The sequence below is a fragment of the Haliotis rufescens genome, unplaced genomic scaffold (genome assembly GCF_023055435.1).
Source record: "Haliotis rufescens isolate VD_foot unplaced genomic scaffold, xgHalRufe1.0.p SCAF_8, whole genome shotgun sequence".
In the NCBI taxonomy this organism is placed as follows: domain Eukaryota; kingdom Metazoa; phylum Mollusca; class Gastropoda; order Lepetellida; family Haliotidae; genus Haliotis; species Haliotis rufescens.
Window position 1 is genome coordinate 1,910,001 of NW_025964372.1, and position 26,951 is coordinate 1,936,951.

Consider the following 26,951-nt stretch of genomic DNA (forward strand, 5'->3'; position numbering starts at 1 on the left):
ATTGCATTTTCCATTAATTAACTTCTTTTCAAAGCCTGTTCTCTTTTCTAACTACAATTGAAATTGTATTCTTAAAACACATTGCCATTTAAAGCTGGAAATATCTGCATGTCCAATGCAGCAAGTACTTGCAAATACGAGAGGAGTGGACGATGTTGTCATGCAACACCGAACACGTTGCCGCCATGTGCGAACAGCTCCAGCATCCCCAGGGGATGCCGAACAGGTAGATGGTCCAAATAGCTGCAGCTGCAGGATCAGGTAGACTGCTCTTCAGGTCACGTGGCCGGCTGCGTGGGGGTCAGAATTCCACGACTAATAAATATTACGTAGAAAGAATCAGAATCTTTAATACACATAATTTATTCTGATGCACGTTTTGTTCGAAAATGTTTTGTTCGAAAAATTCGCTGTGCGTCCCTTCGGCACGCCAGAAACCTATGATTGTGGGTTCGAATCCCGGTTCGCCCCGATTATGTTTCTAGGTTTGTCAGCACCATACCCGTGTTCGTGGATTTCACCGAAGTGGTAAACGTCTGAGACCTGCATCACTTCGGGCTTTCCTCCCACATTAAGCTGACACGCCGCGCTATAACTGGAATACTGTTAAAAGCGGCGTTACACTCACTCACTCACTCACTTACTTGTTCGAAAATATGATGTTGTGTGATGGAGTAGAGTTTTTGCAAAATATGAAACAAGAATACATTCACAATTTAGGAACAAATAATTTGAACGGAATTTGAAATGTGCATCTATTATGGTCGTGTGATTGTCATATTGTGTCGCGTGTGGTTACACGGCGTTTTAATGTCACTGATACGCCCAGCAACCAGCAGCAACATGGTATGGAACCTGCGTGGAAAAAACGACAGCTATGTGACATCGTGTTCACTCGTCTCCAAGACCATAGAGAAAAATAAAATAAAACAAAAGTCCAAATGAAGTCTAGAATGATTTGGCAAGTTCAGATTGCCTCAGCTCTAGGATTGTTTATTTCTGAGACTAAATGCCAGACTACATCGTGTTATAACTGCGTGGTAGAACGATCTGATCTGTAACATCGTGTTATGACTGCGTGATAGTACGATCTGATCTGTAACATCGTGTTATAACAACGTGGTAGTACGATCTGATCTGTAACATCGTGTTAAAACTACGTGGTAGTACGATCTGATCTGTAACATCGTGTTATAACTACGTGGTAGTACGATCTGATCTGTAACATCGTGTTAAAACTACGTGGTAGTACGATCAGCTCCGTTACATCGTGTTATAACTACGTGGTAGTACGATCTGATCTGTAACATCGTGTTATAACTGTGTGGTAGTACGATCTTATCTGTGACATCGTGTTATAACTGTGTGGTAGTACGATCTGATCTGTAACATCGTGTTATAACTGTGTGGTAGTACGATCAGCTCCGTTACATCGTGTTATAACTACGTGGTAGTGCGATCTGATCTGTAACATCGTATTATAACTGTGTGGTAGTACGATCAGCTCCGTTACATCGTGTTAGAACTACGTGGTAGTACGATCTGATCTGTAACATCGTGTTATAACTACGTGGTAGTACGATCTGATCTGTAACATCGTGTTAAAACTACGTGGTAGTACGATCAGCTCCGTTACATCGTGTTATAACTACGTGGTAGTACGATCTTATCTGTAACATCGTGTTATAACTGTGTGGTAGTACGATCTTATCTGTGACATCGTGTTATAACTGTGTGGTAGTACGATCTGATCTGTAACATCGTGTTATAACTGTGTGGTAGTACGATCAGCTCCGTTACATCGTGTTATAACTACGTGGTAGTGCGATCTGATCTGTAACATCGTATTATAACTGTGTGGTAGTACGATCAGCTCCGTTACATCGTGTTAGAACTACGTGGTAGTACGATCTGATCTGTAACATCGTGTTATAACTACGTGGTAGTACGATCTGATCTGTAACATCGTGTTAAAACTACGTGGTAGTACGATCAGCTCCGTTACATCGTGTTATAACTACGTGGTAGTACGATCTTATCTGTAACATCGTGTTATAACTGTGTGGTAGTACGATCTTATCTGTGACATCGTGTTATAACTGTGTGGTAGTACGATCTGATCTGTAACATCGTGTTATAACTGTGTGGTAGTACGATCAGCTCCGTTACATCGTGTTATAACTACGTGGTAGTGCGATCTGATCTGTAACATCGTATTATAACTGTGTGGTAGTACGATCAGCTCCGTTACATCGTGTTAGAACTACGTGGTAGTACGATCTGATCTGTAACATCGTGTTAAAACTACGTGGTAGTACGATCAGCTCCGTTACATCGTGTTATAACTACGTGGTAGTACGATCTGATCTGTAACATCGTGTTATAACTGTGTGGTAGTACGATCTTATCTGTGACATCGTGTTATAACTGTGTGGTAGTACGATCTGATCTGTAACATCGTGTTAAAACTGCGTGGTAGTACGATCTGATCTGTAACATCGTGTTATAACTGTGTGGTAGTACGATCAGCTCCGTTACATCGTGTTATAACTACGTGGTAGTGCGATCTGATCTGTAACATCGTGTTATAACTGTGTGGTAGTACGATCTGATCTGTAACATCCTGTTATAACTGTGTGGTAGTACGATCAGCTCCGTTACATCGTGTTATAACTACGTGGTAGTGCGATCTGATCTGTAACATCGTGTTATAACTGTGTGGTAGTACGATCTGATCTGTAACATCGTGTTATAACTGTGTGGTAGTACGATCAGCTCCGTTACATCGTGTTATAACTACGTGGTAGTGCGATCTGATCTGTAACATCGTATTATAACTGTGTGGTAGTACGATCAGCTCCGTTACATCGTGTTATAACTACGCGGTAGTACGATCTGATCTGTAACATCGTGTTATAACTGCGTGGAAGTCAGACAGTTCTATAACATCATGTTATATCATCATCATCATCACATCTTATTGTTATTATCATCGTTTTCACTTGTATTTATAAACTTGTTCTCGTCGCCATATGGATGAAATAACACGTCACAGTTTAACTCACTAACCCACTCACACACTATCATCATAATCAACATCATCATAGTCCACATCTGAAGCCCCAAGCGGTCATTCACCTTTTGCCCTCATAAGCTCAATATGCATATGCACCCAATGAAGTGTTAAGTTCAGCTGCTATTCTGAATGAACAGTAACTGTCTGTGTGTGGCAAAGAATATAGTTAAAATTTTGACCTGTATCACCTGTTAACATGCCTATAAATATTCATGTCCTCGATCCAGACCTTGTGAACAAATGTGAATCTATGGCGAGACTCCTGATTATTAAACACCCACATATCTCCAGTGACGCTTGTGTTGTATGCTCGTTGTCGTGGCTTACCCATATGCTACTAACGCTATTTCATTTTTATGTCGTTGTGTGTTGAGAAAAAATACACTGGAATATTCACATTCTATTATAAGTCAAAATTATTCCCGGTACATATAGTGGCTGTTCTCTCGAGAGCAAAGCTGAAAACACACATAGGATAGTCTATGTAGTTACCAACCAATTACCACTGCTTAAAAGTTAGAACAAACACAGTGCAGCATAATACGGCTTTCTACCAAGATGAGGATCTAATGCATATATCTGCATTTCAGCGATTCAAGAACGCCTGTTTAATAGCAACAGGACGGCTAGATCGGTTTACACCCGCTTCAGTAGTAACGTCCGCATTTCTGAAGATTTCGACCTAACTTTTATCCATAACCTGAAGAATCACGACAACGTCTTTGGATTCCGGGGCAAAATAGGTCGCAACACCCCATGCTTTTCGTTAGAGCTGGTTATCAATAGTGTGGTTTGTGTTTCACTGATCCCGACGACATTCAAGGTTGCTGATGATGTTGACAGCTGGCTTCCGGGCCCAGACTAGATAATTGTTTAACATCATACCCCACTCTGACTCACCATACTCATTAGTCCCTGTTTTATCCCCTGAATGCCGAGCACCAGGAAGAGTAAGAACAAGTACCAAATTATATCTTCTTTAGGACGCGGGCAGGGGCCGAACCTTCCCCTCACCCGGCAGATATAGGAAATGCTCTATCCACTTGACTATATATATATATATATATATATATATATATATATATATATATATATATATATATATATATATATATACATACCTATACATATATTTACCTCATATTTGTATATATATATATATATATACACAGATATGAGGTAAATGTTCACTCGGTGTACATGTAATATGTAATAAAATAATAAAGTCCACGTTAGTCCATCATCTTCTTTATATCAGTTTTAGACATGGTACTTTCACTCTCATGGCAGCTCTTCAGTCTCTCTCTCTCTCTCTCTCTCTCTCTCTCTCTCTCTCTCTCTCTCTGCCAACCGATTCTTTAGATGCACAGACAGTTGGGGGAACAGGTAGCCCTGTTGTCTAAGGCACTGATTTCCCTGTTCTGAGATGCGTTCATTAAGCGTGCCAGAGGACCGAGAGATCGAATCCCAGCTCGTACTAGAACCCAGAGTCAGTCACTCAAGATGAGACGAAGAACGGGTTCATTACTCGAGGGTAGCACAACGTAGATTGTCTTTGTTTGTTAACAAACCAAAGTACCGAGAGCGAGCCACACTTTACTACAATAATATATGAACTGCATATACTCCGATAATTCATTTGGTATTAAAGAATTAATTGCAAAATGGCCGTTGCTTGATCGATGTGCCAATGGTTACTTATTGATTCCAGGTGTACGCTAAGCAAGTGTCCTACCATACATTTCGCTAGTTCATCAAACTTGGGAGAGACTGGCTAGATAGTAATGGGCCATTAGCATTTGTTACAAATTGATTGTCATTATTTTGGATGAAATCAATGGCTTGTGGGCAACTTCAGTGCACTCATTTCACCTAAATGTCTGAGCGTTCTGGTGCACACTTAAGACTGGACCGAGGGGCTGAAGATGGCGTTTCAAGTACTGACTAGAACGTACAGGCTTTACTTAGTTATGCTCACGGTACAACCTGAATCGTATATTGAACGCTGCTTTTAGCAGATTTCTTATGACTACAGAAAGTTGTGAGGTGAGGTGAAATTGGGTTTAACGTCGCGTCCAAGATTATTGCACTTATATAGCGACGTGCATGCACGTGTGTGTGTGTGGCTGCTTGTACTAGTCCGGACTGATGCCGATTTATAGTGCTAGCTCACTGAGATACCATGCCGCAGTTTAACATGAATACCCCACTCAGACACAGTATACTGACTCCGAGCCGACCAGTCCTTGTTTTAGCCCCTTAATGCCGAGCGCCAGACAGGGTAACAACAAGTACAATCTTTTAACGTCTTTTTGTATGACGCGGCCCGGGATCGAACCACTAGGCCACGGAGGCGGTCCATTTTGTGATAAACCTCAGGCCGTGCAGATAGATGTTTCTAAAATATGGAGGTAGCATATTGCGATAACCCTTTTTAAAAACCGGCTGAAAAATGTGAAGCAAGATGTATAGTCTTATTGAAAAAATTAATTGTCACTGAAATCTTTAAAAAATAATGATGCTTCAGACCTTTGAAAAATATGAAACTGCCTGTCACAAAACTTACATTGTTGATAGCTGTTTTTCTTAAAAAGTATTCAGGTTTATAGTTTTTTAAAAATAATTTTGCAGCTGGAGCTAAAAAATATCAAATCTCGATACAAAATCCCCACCTCCCCCCGCCCAGCATACACACACACACACCAGAATATCAAATGTTTCATCCCTAAGTCATAATCTCTAGCATATCTAGCTAATTATAATATAATTTTACAGCATTGTTGACCTAGACGCGCCACTGAATGTTACTGTAGGTTTTTGTATGCTCATACATCTTCCTGATCTCCTTCGTGGGAGTGTGGTTCCTTACAGGGTAGGCGATGTGAGGTTTAACGCTCCTTTGAACGTTAGGAGGAAGGCAAAGGTGGCGCAGGTCTCAGACGTATACCACTTAGGTGACAAGCAAGACGCATAAAGCTGAAAAAACCCGTAGAAACATAACCAGGGTGAACCGGGATTCAAACCCCTGATTATATGTTTTAGCACCCTTTAGGGACCTACCATTTGATATACTGGAGGGGAGGGAGAGTTGTAATGAGATTAGATATATTATCAGCTACAGTTACAAAACCAGGTATTTTTATATTTAAAACTGTGAGCTTGAATTTTAATAAAATAAAAACACTGTGCAACATTGTAATTTTTTGGTTGGTATTTTTTTAACAGTTTCCCATTTTTCTGGGACAATTTATTTCTCACGATAAAATCCCGAACAACCCCACCCCTCCCCCAGGATATCGAATGGTCGGACCCTAAGGGGGCCACAGTGAATCGCGACGCCTTAGATGACAAGGCAACCCATGCCATAGATTAATCTATTTATAGCCATTGCCCTTTTGTGATTGACCTTTTATGCCAGATACTGAGAGATGGTACCTGGTTTGTTTGGAAATATGATTCAGAATAAAAGAAGAAAGCGCATGTTTAATTTGATGAATACACAGTATGGATGAGCTTCTGGAATAGGATGAAAGCTGAAGAAAAATAAACTTCATACACGTGTGGCCTTGCTGATCAGATATGAAACAAAAAAGTCTTTGAGTTAAAGATCATGCCATTTGGCAGAAACTGTTTGCACACAATCAAAGGATCAAAAGGAACAGGCAGACAGTCATTAGACTATCAAACCACTCTGCATTCGTTCGTTAATCCGTTCACGTTTCGGTGCATTAAAACATGCTTTTGGTTGCATTGATTTTAAGCTTTCCTTTTACCAAGGCAACAGGCCTTATGTGTCTCAACCCTGTCATTGGGAAGCCAAAACGCCTTGGCCTGATACGCTAAACAGTTCTATTAAAGGCTAAAGCGATGAAAGAAAGTTCGACGACTGATTTGATGTGAGTGAGTGAGTGAGTGAGTGGATGATTGATGTTTACAGTACATATGTCATGGAAATCGAAATTAGAACGGACCTATAGCTAAAAAGCTAAACCGTTCTAGCCCATTTTATTCCTGAGAACAAAAATCACACACACACACACACACACACACACACACACACACACACACACACACACACACACACACACACACACACACACACACACACACACACACTTGAATACACATGCATTCATTCACACACATACACGTACACACATACACATACATACACATACACACAAAACACACACGGACATACACACAAACATGTACAGACGTATACATCAACACACACACAGAGACACACACAAACACATTCTCATACACAAACACGCTCACACAGACTCGCATACATTCACACACATTCACGTACGCACATACACACACTAACAGACACACAAATGTGTCTACATCCTCTATTGGGTCCACGTGGATCATCGTTGGACACACCCATGTATTATTCCAATACATGGGATCAGCGCTGGCATAATAAAGAGATAATATAATATATTGATATAAGCCACTCACACACAATCAATGTTTTAAAGTTAATCACCATTTGACATAACCGCGTATAATGCCAATGCCATAGCGATGGCAGTATAAGGAGGTAGGCTTGAGTAGAGATAGCAGGCGCTGATACAGTATCATCGACGTATATGACCATTTGACATGCATTTAAGTACAAGGGTATATTTCTATCAACCATTGACTGTCACTGGAAGTGTGTCTACGTCTTTGTATTATGAACGTTATCAGTGTTAAATACATCTGACACAATAATACATCATCGACAGGGAGGTTATTTTTATCTTGAAAGAAGAACCGGATGACTCAACAAACGGATCTAATTTGGGAGGCCGCTTCTAAAACAAGACATCAAGAGCAAGAGGGGAAATGAAGTTGAAAATCTCTTCAGTTTAGCTGTTTTTGGCGAATACTTGTTAGGAAATGAAATTAGGGATGCTTTTGATGCTGCGAAATGAATCCCCAGTTAACGAGCACTTTATGTTGAGAGCTGTGAGGCTAGAAGACATATGGGAGCTATAGCTGTGTGTGTTCCAGTGTTGACATACATCCAGTCTAAAGATGAGAGAGTTTGTCGAGGATAATTTCAGATGTGGTCTTAAATGGCCAACTCTGTGATGAATGGATACAATGGATGTCTTGTATTGCATTTGTGACATGTAATGCTATTTGAACGGTCTGGTATAGGATCGTGATCACCTAACTCAGGCACACTTGACTGACACACATTTTTAAACGAGACAAACGCTTATGAAGACCTAAACACACATATACATGTTAATGTGAGCGTCTGTCACATCTACATATACTAACCTGTGAGTATCTATCCCATCTAAATATGCTAACTTATGAGTAACTATCACACCTACATATACTAACGTGTGAGTATCTATCATACCTACATATACTAACTTATGAGTATCTACCACATCTACATATACCAACTTGTGATCATCTATCACATCTACATATACTAACATGTGATCATCTATCACACCTACATATACTAACTTGTGATCATCTATCACACCTACATACACTAACTTGTGATCATCTATCACATCTACATATACTAACTTATGAGTATCTATCACACCTACATATACTAACTTGTGAGTAACTATCACACCTACACATACTAACGTGTGAGTATCTATCATACCTACATATACCAACTTATGAGTATCTACCACATCTACATATACTAACTTGTGATCATCTATCACACCTACATATACTAACTTGTGATCATCTATCACATCTACATATACTAACTTGTGAGTATCTATCACATCTACATATACTAACTTGTGAGTATCTACCACATCTACATATACTAACTTGTGAGTATCTATCACATCTACATATACTAACTTGTGAGTATCTACCACATCTACATATACTAACTTGTGAGTATCTATCAAATCTACATATACTAACTTGTGAGTATCTACAACATCTACATATACTAACTTGTGAGTATCTATCACATCTACATATACTAACTTGTGAGTATCTATCACATCTACATATACTAACTTGTGAGTATCTACCACATCTACATATACTTACTTGTGAGTATCTATCACATCTACATATACTAACTTGTGAGTATCTATCACATCTACATATACTAACTTGTGAGTATCTATCAAATCTACATATAAAAACTTGTGAGTATCTACCACATCTACATATACTAAATTGTGAGTATCTATCACATCTACATATACTAACTTGTGAGTATCTACCACATCTACATATACTAACTTGTGAGTATCTATCACACCTACATATACTAACTTGTGAGTATCTACCACATCTACATATACTAACTTGTGAGTATGTACCACACCTACATATACTAACTTGTGAGTATCTACCACATCTACATATACTAACTTGTGAGTATCTACCACATCTACATATACTAACTTGTGAGTATCTACCACATCTACATATACTTACTTGTGAGTATCTATCACACCTACATATACTTACTTGTGAGTATCTATCAAATCTACATATACTAACTTGTGAGTATCTATCACATCTACATATACTAACTTGTGAGTATCTATCACATCTACATATAAAAACTTGTGAGTATCTACCACATCTACATATACTAACTTGTGAGTATGTACCACATCTACATAAACTAACTTGTGAGTATCTACCACATCTACATATACTAACTTGTGAGTATCTACAACATCTACATATACTAACTTGTGATCATCTATCACACCTACATATACTAACATGTGAGTATCTATCACATCTACATTTACTAACTTGTGAGTATCTATCAAATCTACATATAAAAACTTGTGAGTATCTACCACATCTACATATACTAACTTGTGAGTATCTATCACATCTACATATACTAATTTGTGAGTATCTACCACATCTACATATACTAACTTGTGAGTATGTACCACACCTACATATACTAACTTGTGAGTATCTACCACATCTACATATACTAACTTGTGAGTATGTACCACACCTACATATACTAACTTGTGAGTATCTACCACATCTACATATACTAACTTGTGAGTATCTACCACATCTACATATACTAACTTGTGAGTATCTATCAAATCTACATATAAAAACTTGTGAGTATCTACCACATCTACATATACTAACTTGTGAGTATCTATCACATCTACATATACTAACTTGTGAGTATCTACCACATCTACATATACTAACTTGTGAGTATCTATCATACCTACATATACTAACTTATGAGTATCTACCACATCTACATATACCAACTTGTGATCATCTATCACATCTACATATACTAACATGTGATCATCTATCACACCTACATATACTAACTTGTGATCATCTATCACACCTACATACACTAACTTGTGATCATCTATCACATCTACATATACTAACTTATGAGTATCTATCACACCTACATATACTAACTTGTGAGTAACTATCACACCTACACATACTAACGTGTGAGTATCTATCATACCTACATATACCAACTTATGAGTATCTACCACATCTACATATACTAACTTGTGATCATCTATCACACCTACATATACTAACTTGTGATCATCTATCACATCTACATATACTAACTTGTGAGTATCTATCACATCTACATATACTAACTTGTGAGTATCTACCACATCTACATATACTAACTTGTGAGTATCTATCACATCTACATATACTAACTTGTGAGTATCTACCACATCTACATATACTAACTTGTGAGTATCTATCAAATCTACATATACTAACTTGTGAGTATCTACAACATCTACATATACTAACTTGTGAGTATCTATCACATCTACATATACTAACTTGTGAGTATCTATCACATCTACATATACTAACTTGTGAGTATCTACCACATCTACATATACTTACTTGTGAGTATCTATCACATCTACATATACTAACTTGTGAGTATCTATCACATCTACATATACTAACTTGTGAGTATCTATCAAATCTACATATAAAAACTTGTGAGTATCTACCACATCTACATATACTAAATTGTGAGTATCTATCACATCTACATATACTAACTTGTGAGTATCTACCACATCTACATATACTAACTTGTGAGTATCTATCACACCTACATATACTAACTTGTGAGTATCTACCACATCTACATATACTAACTTGTGAGTATGTACCACACCTACATATACTAACTTGTGAGTATCTACCACATCTACATATACTAACTTGTGAGTATCTACCACATCTACATATACTAACTTGTGAGTATCTACCACATCTACATATACTTACTTGTGAGTATCTATCACACCTACATATACTTACTTGTGAGTATCTATCAAATCTACATATACTAACTTGTGAGTATCTATCACATCTACATATACTAACTTGTGAGTATCTATCACATCTACATATAAAAACTTGTGAGTATCTACCACATCTACATATACTAACTTGTGAGTATGTACCACATCTACATAAACTAACTTGTGAGTATCTACCACATCTACATATACTAACTTGTGAGTATCTACAACATCTACATATACTAACTTGTGATCATCTATCACACCTACATATACTAACATGTGAGTATCTATCACATCTACATTTACTAACTTGTGAGTATCTATCAAATCTACATATAAAAACTTGTGAGTATCTACCACATCTACATATACTAACTTGTGAGTATCTATCACATCTACATATACTAATTTGTGAGTATCTACCACATCTACATATACTAACTTGTGAGTATGTACCACACCTACATATACTAACTTGTGAGTATCTACCACATCTACATATACTAACTTGTGAGTATGTACCACACCTACATATACTAACTTGTGAGTATCTACCACATCTACATATACTAACTTGTGAGTATCTACCACATCTACATATACTAACTTGTGAGTATCTATCAAATCTACATATAAAAACTTGTGAGTATCTACCACATCTACATATACTAACTTGTGAGTATCTATCACATCTACATATACTAACTTGTGAGTATCTACCACATCTACATATACTAACTTGTGAGTAGCTATCATATCTTCATATACTAACATGTGAGTATCTACCACATCTACATATACTAACTTGTGAGTATCTATCAAATCTACATATACTAACTTGTGAGTATCTATCACATCTACATATACTAACTTATGAGTATCTACCGCATCTACATATACTAACTTGTGAGTATCTATCACATCTACATATACTAACTTGTGAGTATCTACCACATCTACATATACTAACTTATGAGTATCTATCACATCTACATATACCAACTTATGAGTATCTACCACATCTACATATACTAACTTGTGAGTATCTATCAAATCTACATATACTAACTTGTGTGTATCTACCACATCTACATATACTAACTTGTGAGTATCTATCAAATCTACATATACTATCTTATGAGTAGCTACCACATCAACATATACTAACTTGTGAGTATCTACCACATCTACATATACTAACTTGTGAGTATCTATCACATCTACATATACTAACTTGTGAGTATCTATCACATCTACATATACTAACTGATGAGTATCTACCACATCTACATATACTAACTTATGAGCATCTATCAAATCTACATATACTAACTTGTTAGTATCTACCACATCTACATATACTAACTTGTGAGTATCTATCACATCTACATATACCAACTTGTGATCATCTATCACATCTACATATACTAACTTGTGAGTATCTACCACATCTACATATACCTACTTGTGAGTATCTATCACATCTACATATACTAACATGTGAGTATCTACCACATCGACATATACTAACATGTGAGTATCTACCACATCTACATATACTGACTTGTGAGTATCTATCACATCTACATATACTAACGTGAGAGTATCTATCACACCTACATCTGCTAAGTTGTGAGTATTCATCATACCTACATATGTAACTTGTGATCATCTGTCATATCTACATAAACTAACATGTGAGTATCTATCACATCTACATATACTAACTTGTGAGTATCTATCACACCTACATATACTCACTTGTGAGTATCTATCACATCTACATATACTAACTTGTCTGTATCTATCACACCTGCATATACTAACCTGTGATCATCATGTGAGTATCTATACATGATATACCAGCCCTGAATTGTGAACATAGTGACATCTAAACATGAGCGATGATCTGCTTATATGTCATGTTATAAACTAGGAAAACCTGTTTTCCTTCCTAGGCCTTAATGGTGTCAGTAGGAGACACTGGATGATGTGTTGATTGCAATCTGTGTGATGTTTTACGTATTTCGTTCACCCTTCATCTACCCAACCAAGATCATCTGTCCAAACGTCCAGTTAATTCATCCTGTGTTTATCTACCACCCATCTCTCTATCATGTCCTAAATAGTGCTACATTACAGTAGCTGAGGAAGGAAATAGTGCTACATTACAGCAGCTGAGAAAGGAAATAGTGCTACATTACAGTAGCTGAGGAAGGAAATAGTGCTACATTACAGCAGCTGAGGAAGGAAATAGTGCTTCATTACAGTAGCTGAGGAAGGAAATAGTGCTTCATTACAGTAGCTGAGGAAGGAAATAGTGCTACATTACAGTAGCTGAGGAAGGAAATAGTGCTTCATTACAGCAGCTGAGGAAGGAAATAGTGCTACATTACAATAGCTGAGGAAGGAAATAGTACTACATTACAGCAGCTGAGGAAGGAAATAGTGCTACATTACAGCAGCTGAGGAAGGAAATAGTGCTACATTACAGCAGCTGAGGAAGGAAATAGTGCTACATTACAGCAGCTGAGGAAGGAAATAGTGCTACATTACAGTAGCTGAGGAAGGAAATAGTGCTACATTACAGCAGCTGAGGAAGGAAATAGTGCTACATTACAGCAGCTGAGGAAGGAAATAGTGCTACATTACAGTAGCCGAGGAAGGAAATAGTGCTACATTACAGTAGCTGAGGAAGGAAATAGTGCTACATTACAGTAGCTGAGGAAGGAAATAGTGCTACATTACAGCAGCTGAGGAAGGAAATAGTGCTACATTACAGTAGCTGAGGAAGGAAATAGTGCTACATTACAGTAGCTGAGGAAGGAAATAGTGCCACATTACAGTAGCTGAGGAAGGAAATAGTGCTACATTACAGCACCTGGGGTGGGAAATAGTGCTACATTACAGCAGCCGAGGAAGTAAATAAAGCTACATTACAGTAGCTCACTTAGATGTAGGTAATCACGAGCAAACAGGATAAAGAATTCCACCAAATATCCGACTTCACTACAAATAGATCAATGTTTAAACTGCACCGTAATGGGCTTACAATCTATTTTAATTTTTAAAAATAAAATGGATTAAAATTATATAGGAATATTCCGATATTGCTTGGATAACACATACACACTATCTCAGCCTAAAATGGGTGGTTTCCCATATTTTGTGTGTGTTTGTTTGTTGTTTCTTTTACGCTGCCTGTCAATAATCGACTCTGTCCACGACAAGCCAGTGGCTGATGCCATGAGCAACGTCCTACGCCTCAGGATACGATGCCCCGATACCGACCACGTCACCAAGCCTGAACACAATTCATTTTCTGAAGTTGTATATGCAGTTAATAATACGCCAAACTTCCATCTACAATCTAGAAACAGAGTAACTCCAGGCGAACAAGACAGGGCAATGTAACAAAATCAATACTACTACCATTGCTCTTCTATTAATAGCTGGTTTTCAATCCAATTCAAGGTTGACTTTGTAGTAATATGCATATCAGGTATTCGGCGAATTTGAAATGCAAATGCTATATTTCACACAATGGATTATATTATACCAATGGTGTAACAAGTTCTGTTTCATTTCAACATAGTGTATCTGTCTCCATGACGTATAAACACAAACGGAACAGTGTGTTTTTCTTATAGAACCCCTGTTGTATTATAAATTGCCACACCAATGACTTTCAATGTAGTTGTGAACAATGACTGAGACATCGTCGTCAAGACCGCGAGCATGAAAGGGTTGAACTTTTACAATGAATAAATATTTGTGTGATGACGACTTGATGAACGTAAATAAAACGTATTAAAACTTACAAGGCCGAATTCAACACTGACATTAATTGTGCCATTAATCGTCTCGAACATTTTCTAAATGTACAGAAAAGCTTACACCTTACTCATTTACATGTCCTACATCATGTCTCTCTGCCATCTACTTTCTACAGTGACTGCAGGGTAATGCACAATGAATAGCTGACTATGAGGCAGGGATACTTATGCATGCCTTTGTTGCGTTGTCTTGTGGAACATTTAATAGGTTTCATTGTCAGACAGGTTGTGTATTGTACTGAACAATTGGGGCAGAAACTTAAAAAGCCTGAATGCTTCCTGAACATTTCAAGATATGCAATATTTGCAGTATTTGAGGTAGTCCTGATTTATTCCATAAATAGGCTTCTGAGATGAATACACACAGGCTCTTTCTGAAGTGCTATGGTACAGTTGATCATAAGCGGTGAAAAATGCGTGGAACTATCAACACGAAGGGATAGTTAATGAGTATCAGATATGAATCATAAATGCATTAATTGCACTGTTAACACATAACAGTGACGATCAAATACATAATTTATTTCACAATATCGAAAAACTGCAATAACTTCCATTTTGAAATCTTCGAATTTAATCGATAAATTATACAACTGAAAATGAAACTCAAATAAATGATTCACGTTTCTTTATTTCCTTTTTCTTGCATTGAGTGACAAGTTGCATATTCTAACACTGGCAATGTGTCGATGACAATGACGCTTGTGTAATAAATTACCCTGATATAACTGAACAAAGAACACAAATATTTACAGTAAATAGTCATAATACTTGTCTCTATATCATTCAGGCAATAAAACGAACATACGTGTACATTGACAAATTGTTTAAATTTATACTCTGTTAAAATTTATATTATTATTTAACAGTGTGAACAACAAATGTCGAACAGTTGCAGTAAATACTGGTTCATATAACTGATCAATACATGTATTCATTAAATAAATAACAAGAAATGCTTTGGGTGTTGAATTAAAGTACATCTCATTTTCATTCTTCATCCGTTGACGCTTTCATCCATCATGGCGTCATCGCAATCTTCGTAGTGACGTCAACAAAATGCCGTTATGTTGTTGTATCGCCGCAAGCACTGATGTCCATACACAGTTCTTGGTTAAATCTGTACAAGAATTGCGTTTGGACAATCATAGCCTAACGACCGGTATCTCAAGAAGAACCATATCTATTGAAGGACATTGAAGTGACGCTACAGGTATATCCACATATACTCATGAACAGGTAAATCCAAATATTTGTTCATCTCCTGAAATGTAACATTGTCTTCAATGAAATATAACAAAATCCTCATTCATTCTCTACATGAACATTCTTAATTAACTACTGAAACCGATCTTCTTTTCATTCAATGGTCATCAACATACAAATAAAAGCGACAAAACCCTTTCCAAAGCCGGAAGGAATCCATGTTAAAAGCTGAGTCGACTGTAAGATATTGTTTGATGTTTCATATGATCATTCTGTATATGCATTTGAATATGATATTGCAAGAAATATGACTGCAAATCCGTCCTACTGTCACCCTTAATACACCTGGAGCATGTTATACCTCTTAGGTGCATTATCAGAGAATATCTACTGAGAAATACCTACACATACAAGCAATAAATATATTATGCAATGAATCATCGTCTTCCCCCCGTGGGCTTCACTGTGGCGCAGTCAGGAACAGGACACCGGGTAATTTATTATGTCAGTTAACCTGTTAGGCTTCCTACACCGCCTACATCAAAAGTGTAAAGAACCCAACACTCTCATGAGTTTCCAGGAATCATGTATCATTAGGAGGTCAGTAGGTATACGACATCGTTTAACAAGACACCACCCACATGTCCCCTCATGTACAGCCAGACCTGTTTTTACCCACCTGTAACTGAAACATTTTGTGAAGGATGATTTTGACTTGATACTTGTCGGGATACCGCACCATTTCAGTGTTTCAGTATTTGATCACTGACCATTACTTGATACTCCTATACGACGTATGTATTGATCGCGTCAACCTATAGTGTATTTAAATACAATACTTCCGTGCTGTAAAAAAGATACAATAAAGACCATATATTGTTTATGATAGGCCAAGAAATAAGTTAATATCAGCAGTTAATACACATTAATTTATTTTTTAAATGCATTTTTTATAAGTGTATATATTATGTAAAGACTCACTTTTGAACCATTGGAACATATTATTTTGTAACCTGTTGTTATTCGACATGTTTTACTCTTGTTTTTTGGGATATTTTTATATTTTTAAACTCACGTTAAACTCATATTTTAAAAAGTTTCATGTTGTTGTATCTTCTCCATATTATTCATTTTTTAAAACAACAACAACATTGTTGCGTAAATAACATGATCTCCTATCATATATCTCCATTGACAAGCATATTGAAAATGCAATATTGTTACCATTTGTATCTCACAGAAACTAATCTATTTTGAAAATTACAACCTACTATTCTTCACTGACCTTTGACTGACACAGTGATACCCACCACGCGTCCATTGTTGCTCCAATGACATATACTCCTCCATCACAAATGTACCCGAATCGGATCTGGCCCCCTGCAGCAAAGGGGGCGTGGCTCGTATACACGTTCCACTGACGTAGCGCCACCAACAACCCGGATCTCGTCAAGCCTCAGCGGCTGTCAGACACACACGTGGTTAGCCTGGGGGCAGAGACACACCAGGGTCTAGTTTAGTTGTCCATATCTCTGAAAGCATGTAAACATTTATACCCATAACAATGTATATGAACAAAGACACTGCATACACTGAGTTTCGCAGGCTCCAACTTGTCGATTTATGATGTTCTCTACAGGATTACCATATGTGCTTGAAAACATGTGTGCACAAGGATTTATGTGAGGGTGATAAATTAAATGTTTCTCTTAGAGCTCCTGGTTAGAAGTTGATTATAATTAGAATATGAGCATTCTTGATATATATTCCTGACAAAATTCAAGAATAATATGAACGTCATCGAAATAATGTTACAAATATATCTACCAACTAAAAAGAACGCATTCCCAGCAAAATGTGATATATAAATTATACGTGGTTGAGTTTATTTTCTGAAATATGAACATAAATCCATTTTTTCAAAGCTGGCAACCTCGTTGTAACTGTACATTTAAAAAGCAGCCAGATTTGTCACTTCGACTGCCATTGCACAATTGAGATATGTATGTAAACTTTCTTCAAAGATCCACAAAATTCACACATATACAGAGAATATTTATATCTAAATATAACATATATTTATATATAAACACGAAAATTATAGACAATAAGAACCATCTGCACTATCACACTACCGCACTTCGCTAAATACACCTTCCCAGAAACCCTAATAATTCAAATTTCGATGTGGTATCATCAATCGTAAGGCAGTCAATATTTCCACCATCTAAAAGAGGCATGCTTTCAACATCTGCTAACTACCGTCTACTTCCAATGCTTTAATGTTTTAATACTTAGTTTTCATGAAGTTCATACGAAGGCATATTAATGTGAGCAGACCTATAACATTACGATAAATGTCCTGCCGCAAGTAACCCTATCCTTTCCGACTAAGCCTTCTGAACGAAAGGACCACACATCCTAGATGAGGGGCTAGATTGAATGAAAAACATGACATGTAATTGCATGGTTTCATTGTATGTACCACACTTAAAGCAGTAATTTGCGGGACATGAGTGGTGTCCTATGTGTGACATGGTGCGCTCTGGTGAATTTCCACCTTGCATTACGAATACATTATAGTGAAGCGCATTATCAGTTGGCATATACCACAAGGCAATTCTTTAAAGATACTGTAGGTGCGGTAGCGAGTCTGGTCATCTCTTATTCGTAAACTAGGTAACTGTTGACACTTTTGGAAATGTTTTAATTAGAAATATTTTGTAAAATGTTGAAAAGTTAAAATTCAGCTAGACACGCCTTTTGATTTGTAGAATGGTTTAAACTATATATTAAAAAGGTATATAAACCATGATAATTGCATTCAGTTTGACCTCTAAGGCTTTTGACCATAAAATTATCTATAATGATAAAACATACATATATAATGATAAAAAACTATTTATATTTTAGTTTTTCAGGTGTTTATTTTATGACATACGTAAAACAAGTCTTGTTTCTAACGTACATGTGTCTGCCAACACATTTGCTCTTGTGTTTGTGTTTTGCTAACTGGTTGCTAAGCAGTGGGATGGATGTCCACTAGAACATCACAATCAAACTTATGACTTTACAATTTTGGCATCACGTTGTATCACTATTTAATAGTGATTCATAAACAAGTGGTCAAGATATGGCAATAATCGTACAAAGGACTATGCCTTCAGCAGAGATTTCTCATGATCATTGAAATTGTTTTTGTTGCTTCTATTCATCTAGATGTCAAATATATTTTCTTTCACTATCAACTTAGTCTTTGGGTAATTATAGATTTTGCAGAATTTCTGCATCTCCCTCAATCCTTATGCCAAACCCATCATCGGTGAATTGTGCTTCTGGACTTAACGCATGATGTCCCGATGTAGCGAGGCAACTCGGTGCTATTTAGTGTGACATATTGAGATACATAAAATACAAATTGTTCATAAACATTCACTAACAAGTCAACTCTCACATTTGCCTTCACATGAAGCTCGTATCTTCTCATAATGTATATGGTGTCAAATATGAAAATGATACGCTTGATAAATATAATCGGGAGTGGGATCTTGTACACATGTTTTAAAGCGACAGTTTTATAGATCTGCACGGTGATCCTGTACAATATGAACTGTTCACATACAGTCAGTTTATTGTGTACAATGTCACATTGTAGCTGTATATAACTCTAAAAATAGACTGAGGGGCAAAAGAAACTATACCTCTGAGTTGATTTTATCCTTTGTTTGACTTTCAGTTGAATATATCTCAAGTTAGTGTGTTATATCAAAACAATGAGCTGTTGTAGCGTTTAGTCATCACATTACTCAAAGAATACTTCTACATGTTTTTTTATTTAAAAATATCATTTGATTTAAAACTTAGAATAAAGATATATATTTCACATAATACACAACTGCTGATAGGTATCTAAGACATCTTATCTTTGAAAATGAATACATTTGCTCATTTCGGCACAAACTGACATTTTAAACATAGTAGTGGTCATGTGGTTTCAAATTTATTTCATACCCCTCTCTTGATTGAACCAAATTATTTTTTCACAAAATTACCCAGCCACAGATTACTTTGAACAGCCTGTTATATGGATGAGTGATGGTTAAATAGACATAATCAAATTTAACATCTGTTCTTTTAATTTCCAATCACATAAAAACAAACTCGGTATACTTTCTTTTACCCATCAGTTTATATTAAAATCTTTGAAGACAACACCATCTATTTGATTTACATATGCAATCCCTCTTGAAAATACCGACTGATACAGTTTCAGTTCTTAACTTAAAAGTTCCCCATTGATGGAATGAATAGGGTTTTGCTAATCAATCACATTCGATGTAATCCTGAAATTACTTTATCAAAGGCTCCATGTACACGTGGCATGGAGAGTAATACCCAGTTTCCAAGTAGGTGGACCTAGAAAATCTATACATAGCCTTTACACACTACCTGAAGTTATTAATACAGCAGCGCCTCCTGGTGGATTTATGGCTCTGGTTCTGGTGCACCGTGTGATACCAAATGTCTGGTAATTATAAAGCTTCGAGATAGAACCATCGTGACAGGACCCTCGATTTCATTTGTTAGGAGCTGGTTACTATTAAGCTGATGATACACAGACATCATGCAACGGGTGGTGCTTTTTAATTTGATTATGTGAGTTTCCATGGCAACGCCTTCCTGTTCTAAGGCAAAACACTTGAGTGATTGATTTATCATTCATTGTCCCAAAAATGATCAACCATGGGCTATAATTCCATGATCAGTGGTTGAGTAAATTTCCCACATTGCTTTGTTTTTTTATTATACCTTGCCTGCAATAAACATTAACAAAGCAAGCATTTTAAGTTGACGTACCAAAACTAATAACCTTATATTTAATCTAAATAATACTATAATACTAATTGCCCTAAACAAGTATCGTTAAAATGAATTTAGTATTAAAAAGTCCACACATCAAAACTAGGCTAGGGATCAAATAAAAACTAAAATTCAACCAACTGTTTTGTTCTTTTGCAATGACATAACTTGAGATTTTTATTCACACATTCATAGTTATCTTAATTCCCAATTAAAGATGATAAATTACAACACCAATACTAATATGAAGGCTTCAAACCAAAACAAAAAGGACTTCTAACCGTGTCATTATTGGCCATGCGTCATGTTATGAAAACCTCAGGGACATGAAGGACAAGGATCGAGGAAGCCGGATGAAGATATTGGAGCGATAGGAAAACAGTGAAACATCACTGACGATATGGTGCATAGATTGCAGTACACTTCCTTATGACAGCGTATAAACATCATATAGTGTTGGTAGTGTAACTATGGTGAAGGACAGCTTGGCTTGAGAGAGAAAACTAGATGTACAAGAAACAGTAGATCCCCCTTTGTGACACGTCACGGTTCAGTTAACGTGCGTACATTTACTTATTTTAATATTTGTGTTAAATTGAGATAGCATTTGTAACTACAATCGCATACACGTTTACGCGATTATGAGTGGTTGTTATCGTGCAGTTCATTTTACTTAATGAGAGAGAATGAGAGAGAGAGAGAGAGACACAGAGAGAGAGACACACAGAGAGAGAGAGAGAGAGAGAGAGAGAGAGAGAGAGAGAGAGAGAGAGAGAGAGAGAGTGAGGTTGTCTGAAGAGTTTATAGTGTACATATAATTCATGCAGAACGCTGTGATATGTAAAATGACGCACACAGTCACACTCATCACACCACACACAACAGACACAAACAGTCACACTCAGTCACATACACACACCTGTGTAAAGATGGCTCAATGCTCCAGGGCATGTGCAGAGACATGGAATTTTGACAGAATGAGAGAGAGGGGCTGAAAGTTAATAGACATTTATGTAGCAGTTTGTACCAGGACGCCACAAGCAATGCCACATGACGCGAACACGCCTCTATCATAGCACTTCAATAAAAGAGAAGCCAGTTTTCCATTGAAGAGTAGATGCATGTGTGAAAACACTTGAAAGGAAAACGCAAAAGAAGAATGATGACATTGGCTTGCTTCTTTCAAGTCAAAACTTGTGATGTTTTGTAATGATGAGAGCATTTTTATACTTTTGAAATACTTTGTGTACTATATGACATTTATACCTTCTCTCAAGAGTCCTTTAAATGATAAAATAAGGTTTTCTAAGGATATCTGATTTGTAGATCTCATGTGTATTGAGACCAACTAGGCATTTGTTTAATACAGGCTGGTAAATATATTGTAGTTAGAACAGCCAATCTAATAACCTTTGATAAACATTGACATTTTTTAATGTAACCGTAACCTCAAAATGCATGGATGACATATAAAAAACAAGACAGTTGATTCAGTGGTTAATACATTCATTTCATCGATGAGGTGGTTCATCAAGGCCACTGTATATTTAACCATAGTTCAAACTTTGTATCCACGTATCGCAAAGACGATGATAACAAATTGCAGACAACTGTCTGCTCTGTACACCTAGGTATTGTATTATCCGGCTTGTAATAGACACGCTCAACATAGCATATAGATGTGATATAACTGTCCGTCCACATATAATAGACCTTCTCAAGGCATGTGTCATATGTGTCCTGCCTTCAAGGTCTACTCAATCCAGCATTAAATGTGATCGATTAGTCAGCAGCTCACAATGTTGTATTGCATGAGGCATGAAATACATTAATTATCAAAACACCAATATTGCGCTTTAAGTGACAGCTGTCTAATCAATTTTGGAAAGTTAAATTCAAAACCTAATAAAACAGAATGGAAATCATCACAAGCGATGAGTTTGATAACCTAGTCTCATATAAGCCATTCCTACATATAGGAAATGTAAGCATGATGGTACAATGTCATCAAACATCTCATGTTGGTGAAGTTTTGAAGATACAACCATGATACCTCTAAGGGTATTGGGTAGTGAGCATACATGCTTCATACCACACAAGCACTCTTAGGATTTGGCTACTGGAAATGTCAAGTTTTTAAGTTGTGAAATTCTTAATAGTATTGTTATGGAATTCATAAATAAAGTTCAAATGCCAGACAACTTGCATTGTTTCTTTCTTACACTTGCTAGTTTTGGAGATCTGACATGATCCAAAAACAATTATGGCTAAAATGAGTGCAAAAGGCAGAATTTAAGAGCTTCAAATGAAAATCTAAGTCCATGGCACAAGATAATGTGTTTACCATATGTATGTATGTATGTCTTTTGCACCGATCCAATGAAAATCACCGTGGGTCAAGATAAGCCTGTGTTCAGGTGCGCTTCATTAACACCTCTAAAGTCAGAGGCCTTGTGTGAAATCAGTGACTTCGAGCCTTGAACTGCAAACTACTATATGTTTACTTCATATAAATGAATATCAGTTGCTTCCTTTGATTTTTAAAACAAACAATTTAACGGAATAATAATCAGTCACTTTCAGTTTCGAAAATCGTTTCTCTTACCGATTAGAACATATTGTTGTACTTTTTTAAACTCAGCACTTAGCACATACAGTACGCTGCATAGTATGCTAACGTATATATAAAGTATGCGATAGTAGGCCAGTTTCCCTTTTCTGTTGAAATAGACATTACAACAAATCTGAGACCAACAAGATCCCGGTATCATGGAGATGCCCAACATGCTGGTTGCTATATGTTTCTAAGCAGCCCACTCGTTGTAACCGGTTGCTTAATTGTTATCTAGATCAAATCTCACAGCTCAAGGGTAGCTAAAAAGACATATGCAACTTTCAAAAATCGACAGGCTTACCGTGTTAGTGAAAACAGTCAGTCAAAATGTCCGATTTTCATTGACATGTAATCATCCCCGGCTTACAGAATTAATGACCATCCCTGGAGCAATCCACTGTCCCGTTCCAGAATCTGCTAGCTCAACTCCCAAACTCCCCCCGCCTCGTGTAACCAAACTGTGGTACTGCTCACGTGAATGAGCAAGATTCTACTTGAATGGGTCAGATCGTGTTGAGTTTGTACTCACCTAGCCCTGTTTAGAGTTGTTCAATACAACAATATGAACCCGGCAACAATCGGCCGCCATTGAAGTTGAAAGCAGACGATCGAGCACGAGGCAAAACAAAATGGCGGCAACTGTCGTCTGCTCGAAATCCCGCTGTTTGCCTTCATGCAAAAACGGTGCGGTTATGTCCTCAGGCGCCGTACCTTGCGTCGACAACATTTTTCCTTTTCCTTTTCAATTCCATAGGCTGATAACGTCTCGCTGTCCCTCTATACGCCCCACTTGGTACGCAGACGAAATCTGTCATTCAAAAGTTTCTTGAGAGTCAGTAAAAGATATAGGCATCGTGCTCACAAGGACTTCATGGGTTGCCGCATTCACTATCACTTTAGCATCAAACTCAAACATAAACCATTATTTAACTGCTCCTTAAGGACTAAGGGAACATTTATGTCCCTGTTAGTGCAATGTTCCTTTCTTCCTCTGACATGCTCATAATATTTCCCTATTTCCAAAAAGCAGTCAATGTTGAATAGGATAGTAGATAAGATGAACATTCACCTCATACGTAAATCACTGTTCCTATGTAGGTCGTTTTTTGATTATGTGTAAAAAGAAATTACAGATGTGTAAGATGATTTTCCTCGGCAAGCGTTACACTTATCTCACGTCTGGTTGACTGTGACGTATAGCAGTAAAATGCTCTTTCCTTTGGAACACAATTTCAATAAGAAAAGACTAAGCAATAATCCACAATGTGGGTTGAGCATGACTCAAATTTGCAGCATTGAGCTTGTGGGAGCATGTGTGAGAGCAAGTTGACTTCTTTGGACTATCAATCACTTCACAGCAACACAGAGTGCTGTTGTGTTAAATCTTTGGAAGTAGTTCTCCCTTTAGACGTATTCTATTTATACCAGGCACACATTCTCATGTACATAACATACGTCTACAATAGACTCCTCTCTCCTGAGCTCGAGTTTAGGGTATTTTGTACAATGATTGCATTATACATGTCAGATATGAAGAATTATTCATATGCAGACTTTGTGAGATGTGACCTTTGTTCAGGATTTCTTTAAATCATATTTCATCCATCGTCACTGAAGTTCCAAAATGTATTGCTCTTAACTTTGCCTAAACGAGGGGTGTGTGTGGGGTGTGTGGGGTGTGTGTGGGGTGTGGGGTGGGGGGTGGGGGGGTGGGGGTGGGGGTGGGGTGAAACCGTTTGGCGTCAGTGTTCTCTGGAATACCAATCGGGTGTGTACGTGCAAAAGCTGAATATCAGGAATAAGGAAAAGTATGAACACATACAAACCCTAAAGTAACACTGTTTTAATAAATCTCTTTTGAATTTTTTTAAAATAAATAAATAAATAAATAAATAAATAAATAAATAAATAAATAAATAAATAAATAAATAAATAAATAAATAAAAAAATAAATAAAAAAATAAATAAATAAATAAATTCTCACTAAACAAGACACTTTCCTTCAGCCTCACATTCATTCCCCTATATTAACTGATCGCTACCTTTAGGGCATTGGCCCCTATAGGTCACACACTCGTCGTTGGAATGATTCTATTAAGCTACTCTTCTCCTTGCCGTCCTATCTGCCAATTGAAACACAAAGCTATGTGATAGGGTACCGGTAGACGTATTATGGGGCTGAAAATGGCTTACTTCTGTCTTGTCAACAAGGTGCTTGTTACCCTCGGGTCATAAGCCTCTCCCTTTCAATAGTGGAGCTAAAGGGCCGGGTGTCATCCCCGACCCCAGGGAGTATCATCGGGGTTCTGATTGTACCCTTCGGCGTTCTCTTCTGGCTTTAAGGGTGCTAGTGGGAGGTGAAGACGTGGTGGCTGTAACGCCTGAGCTTTGTGACACCTGATCATTTCAAACAACTTAACCCTATAGCTCTAATTGTTTAAATAGAGATTTATCCAAGTTAAGAACTTTCTTTATGATGATGTGTTAATTCGCTATCACGTCCATGTGGTATATTCTATCTCATGCAATGGTCATGTAATCCATCACAGTGAAGTAAGCTTTGTTGGATTACCTACCTGTCTGTCATATGATAATATGATTCATCAACACCTAGGGCTTATTGTTTAAAATGACTATATCTGCAAGTATAATTTTGGTATACAGGTTATGGCAAAACCACTTATAATAAAAGCGATTCAGTTTCATGAGTAATAAAAAAGATCAGCTCAGAGAGTGTTTTGTATGCCCCTTCTGCCTCGATATAAGGAACAGATTTATAATTTCATTTTGCCTCGGTATAACAAAGGGACTTTATGCATTACGTTTGCCTCGTTGAATGCTTTGAAAACAATTTCGTTGTCATGCAAATCTAGGAAGTAAGGTGAATCTGAGACAGGTTACTCATTTGTATGTATCGCTGCATGACGTCAGACAATAGTTACAGATAATGGTACAGACATTTCTGCACTAGTGAGTGAAGAAGCTCACTGTAAGAAAGATGTTGAATTAAATAAAGAACCCTTGTCACACAGAAGTTATGATCTGTCAAGGAG

General features: G+C 37.1%; 1 protein-coding gene across 1 annotated transcript; it reads right to left on the minus strand.

Annotated features, from left to right (window-relative positions):
- Positions 1 to 158: 158 nt before the first annotated feature.
- LOC125376869 lies at positions 159 to 11,661 on the minus strand. Its single transcript, XM_048389238.1, has 6 exons — positions 11,584 to 11,661; positions 11,278 to 11,328; positions 10,090 to 10,272; positions 8,812 to 8,985; positions 8,690 to 8,754; positions 159 to 249 (listed from the first exon to the last, which is right to left on the minus strand). Exons 1-6 carry the CDS (start codon positions 11,659 to 11,661, stop codon positions 159 to 161), a joined length of 642 nt encoding a protein of 213 aa, XP_048245195.1.
- Between the last annotated feature and the right edge of the window lie 15,290 nt (positions 11,662 to 26,951).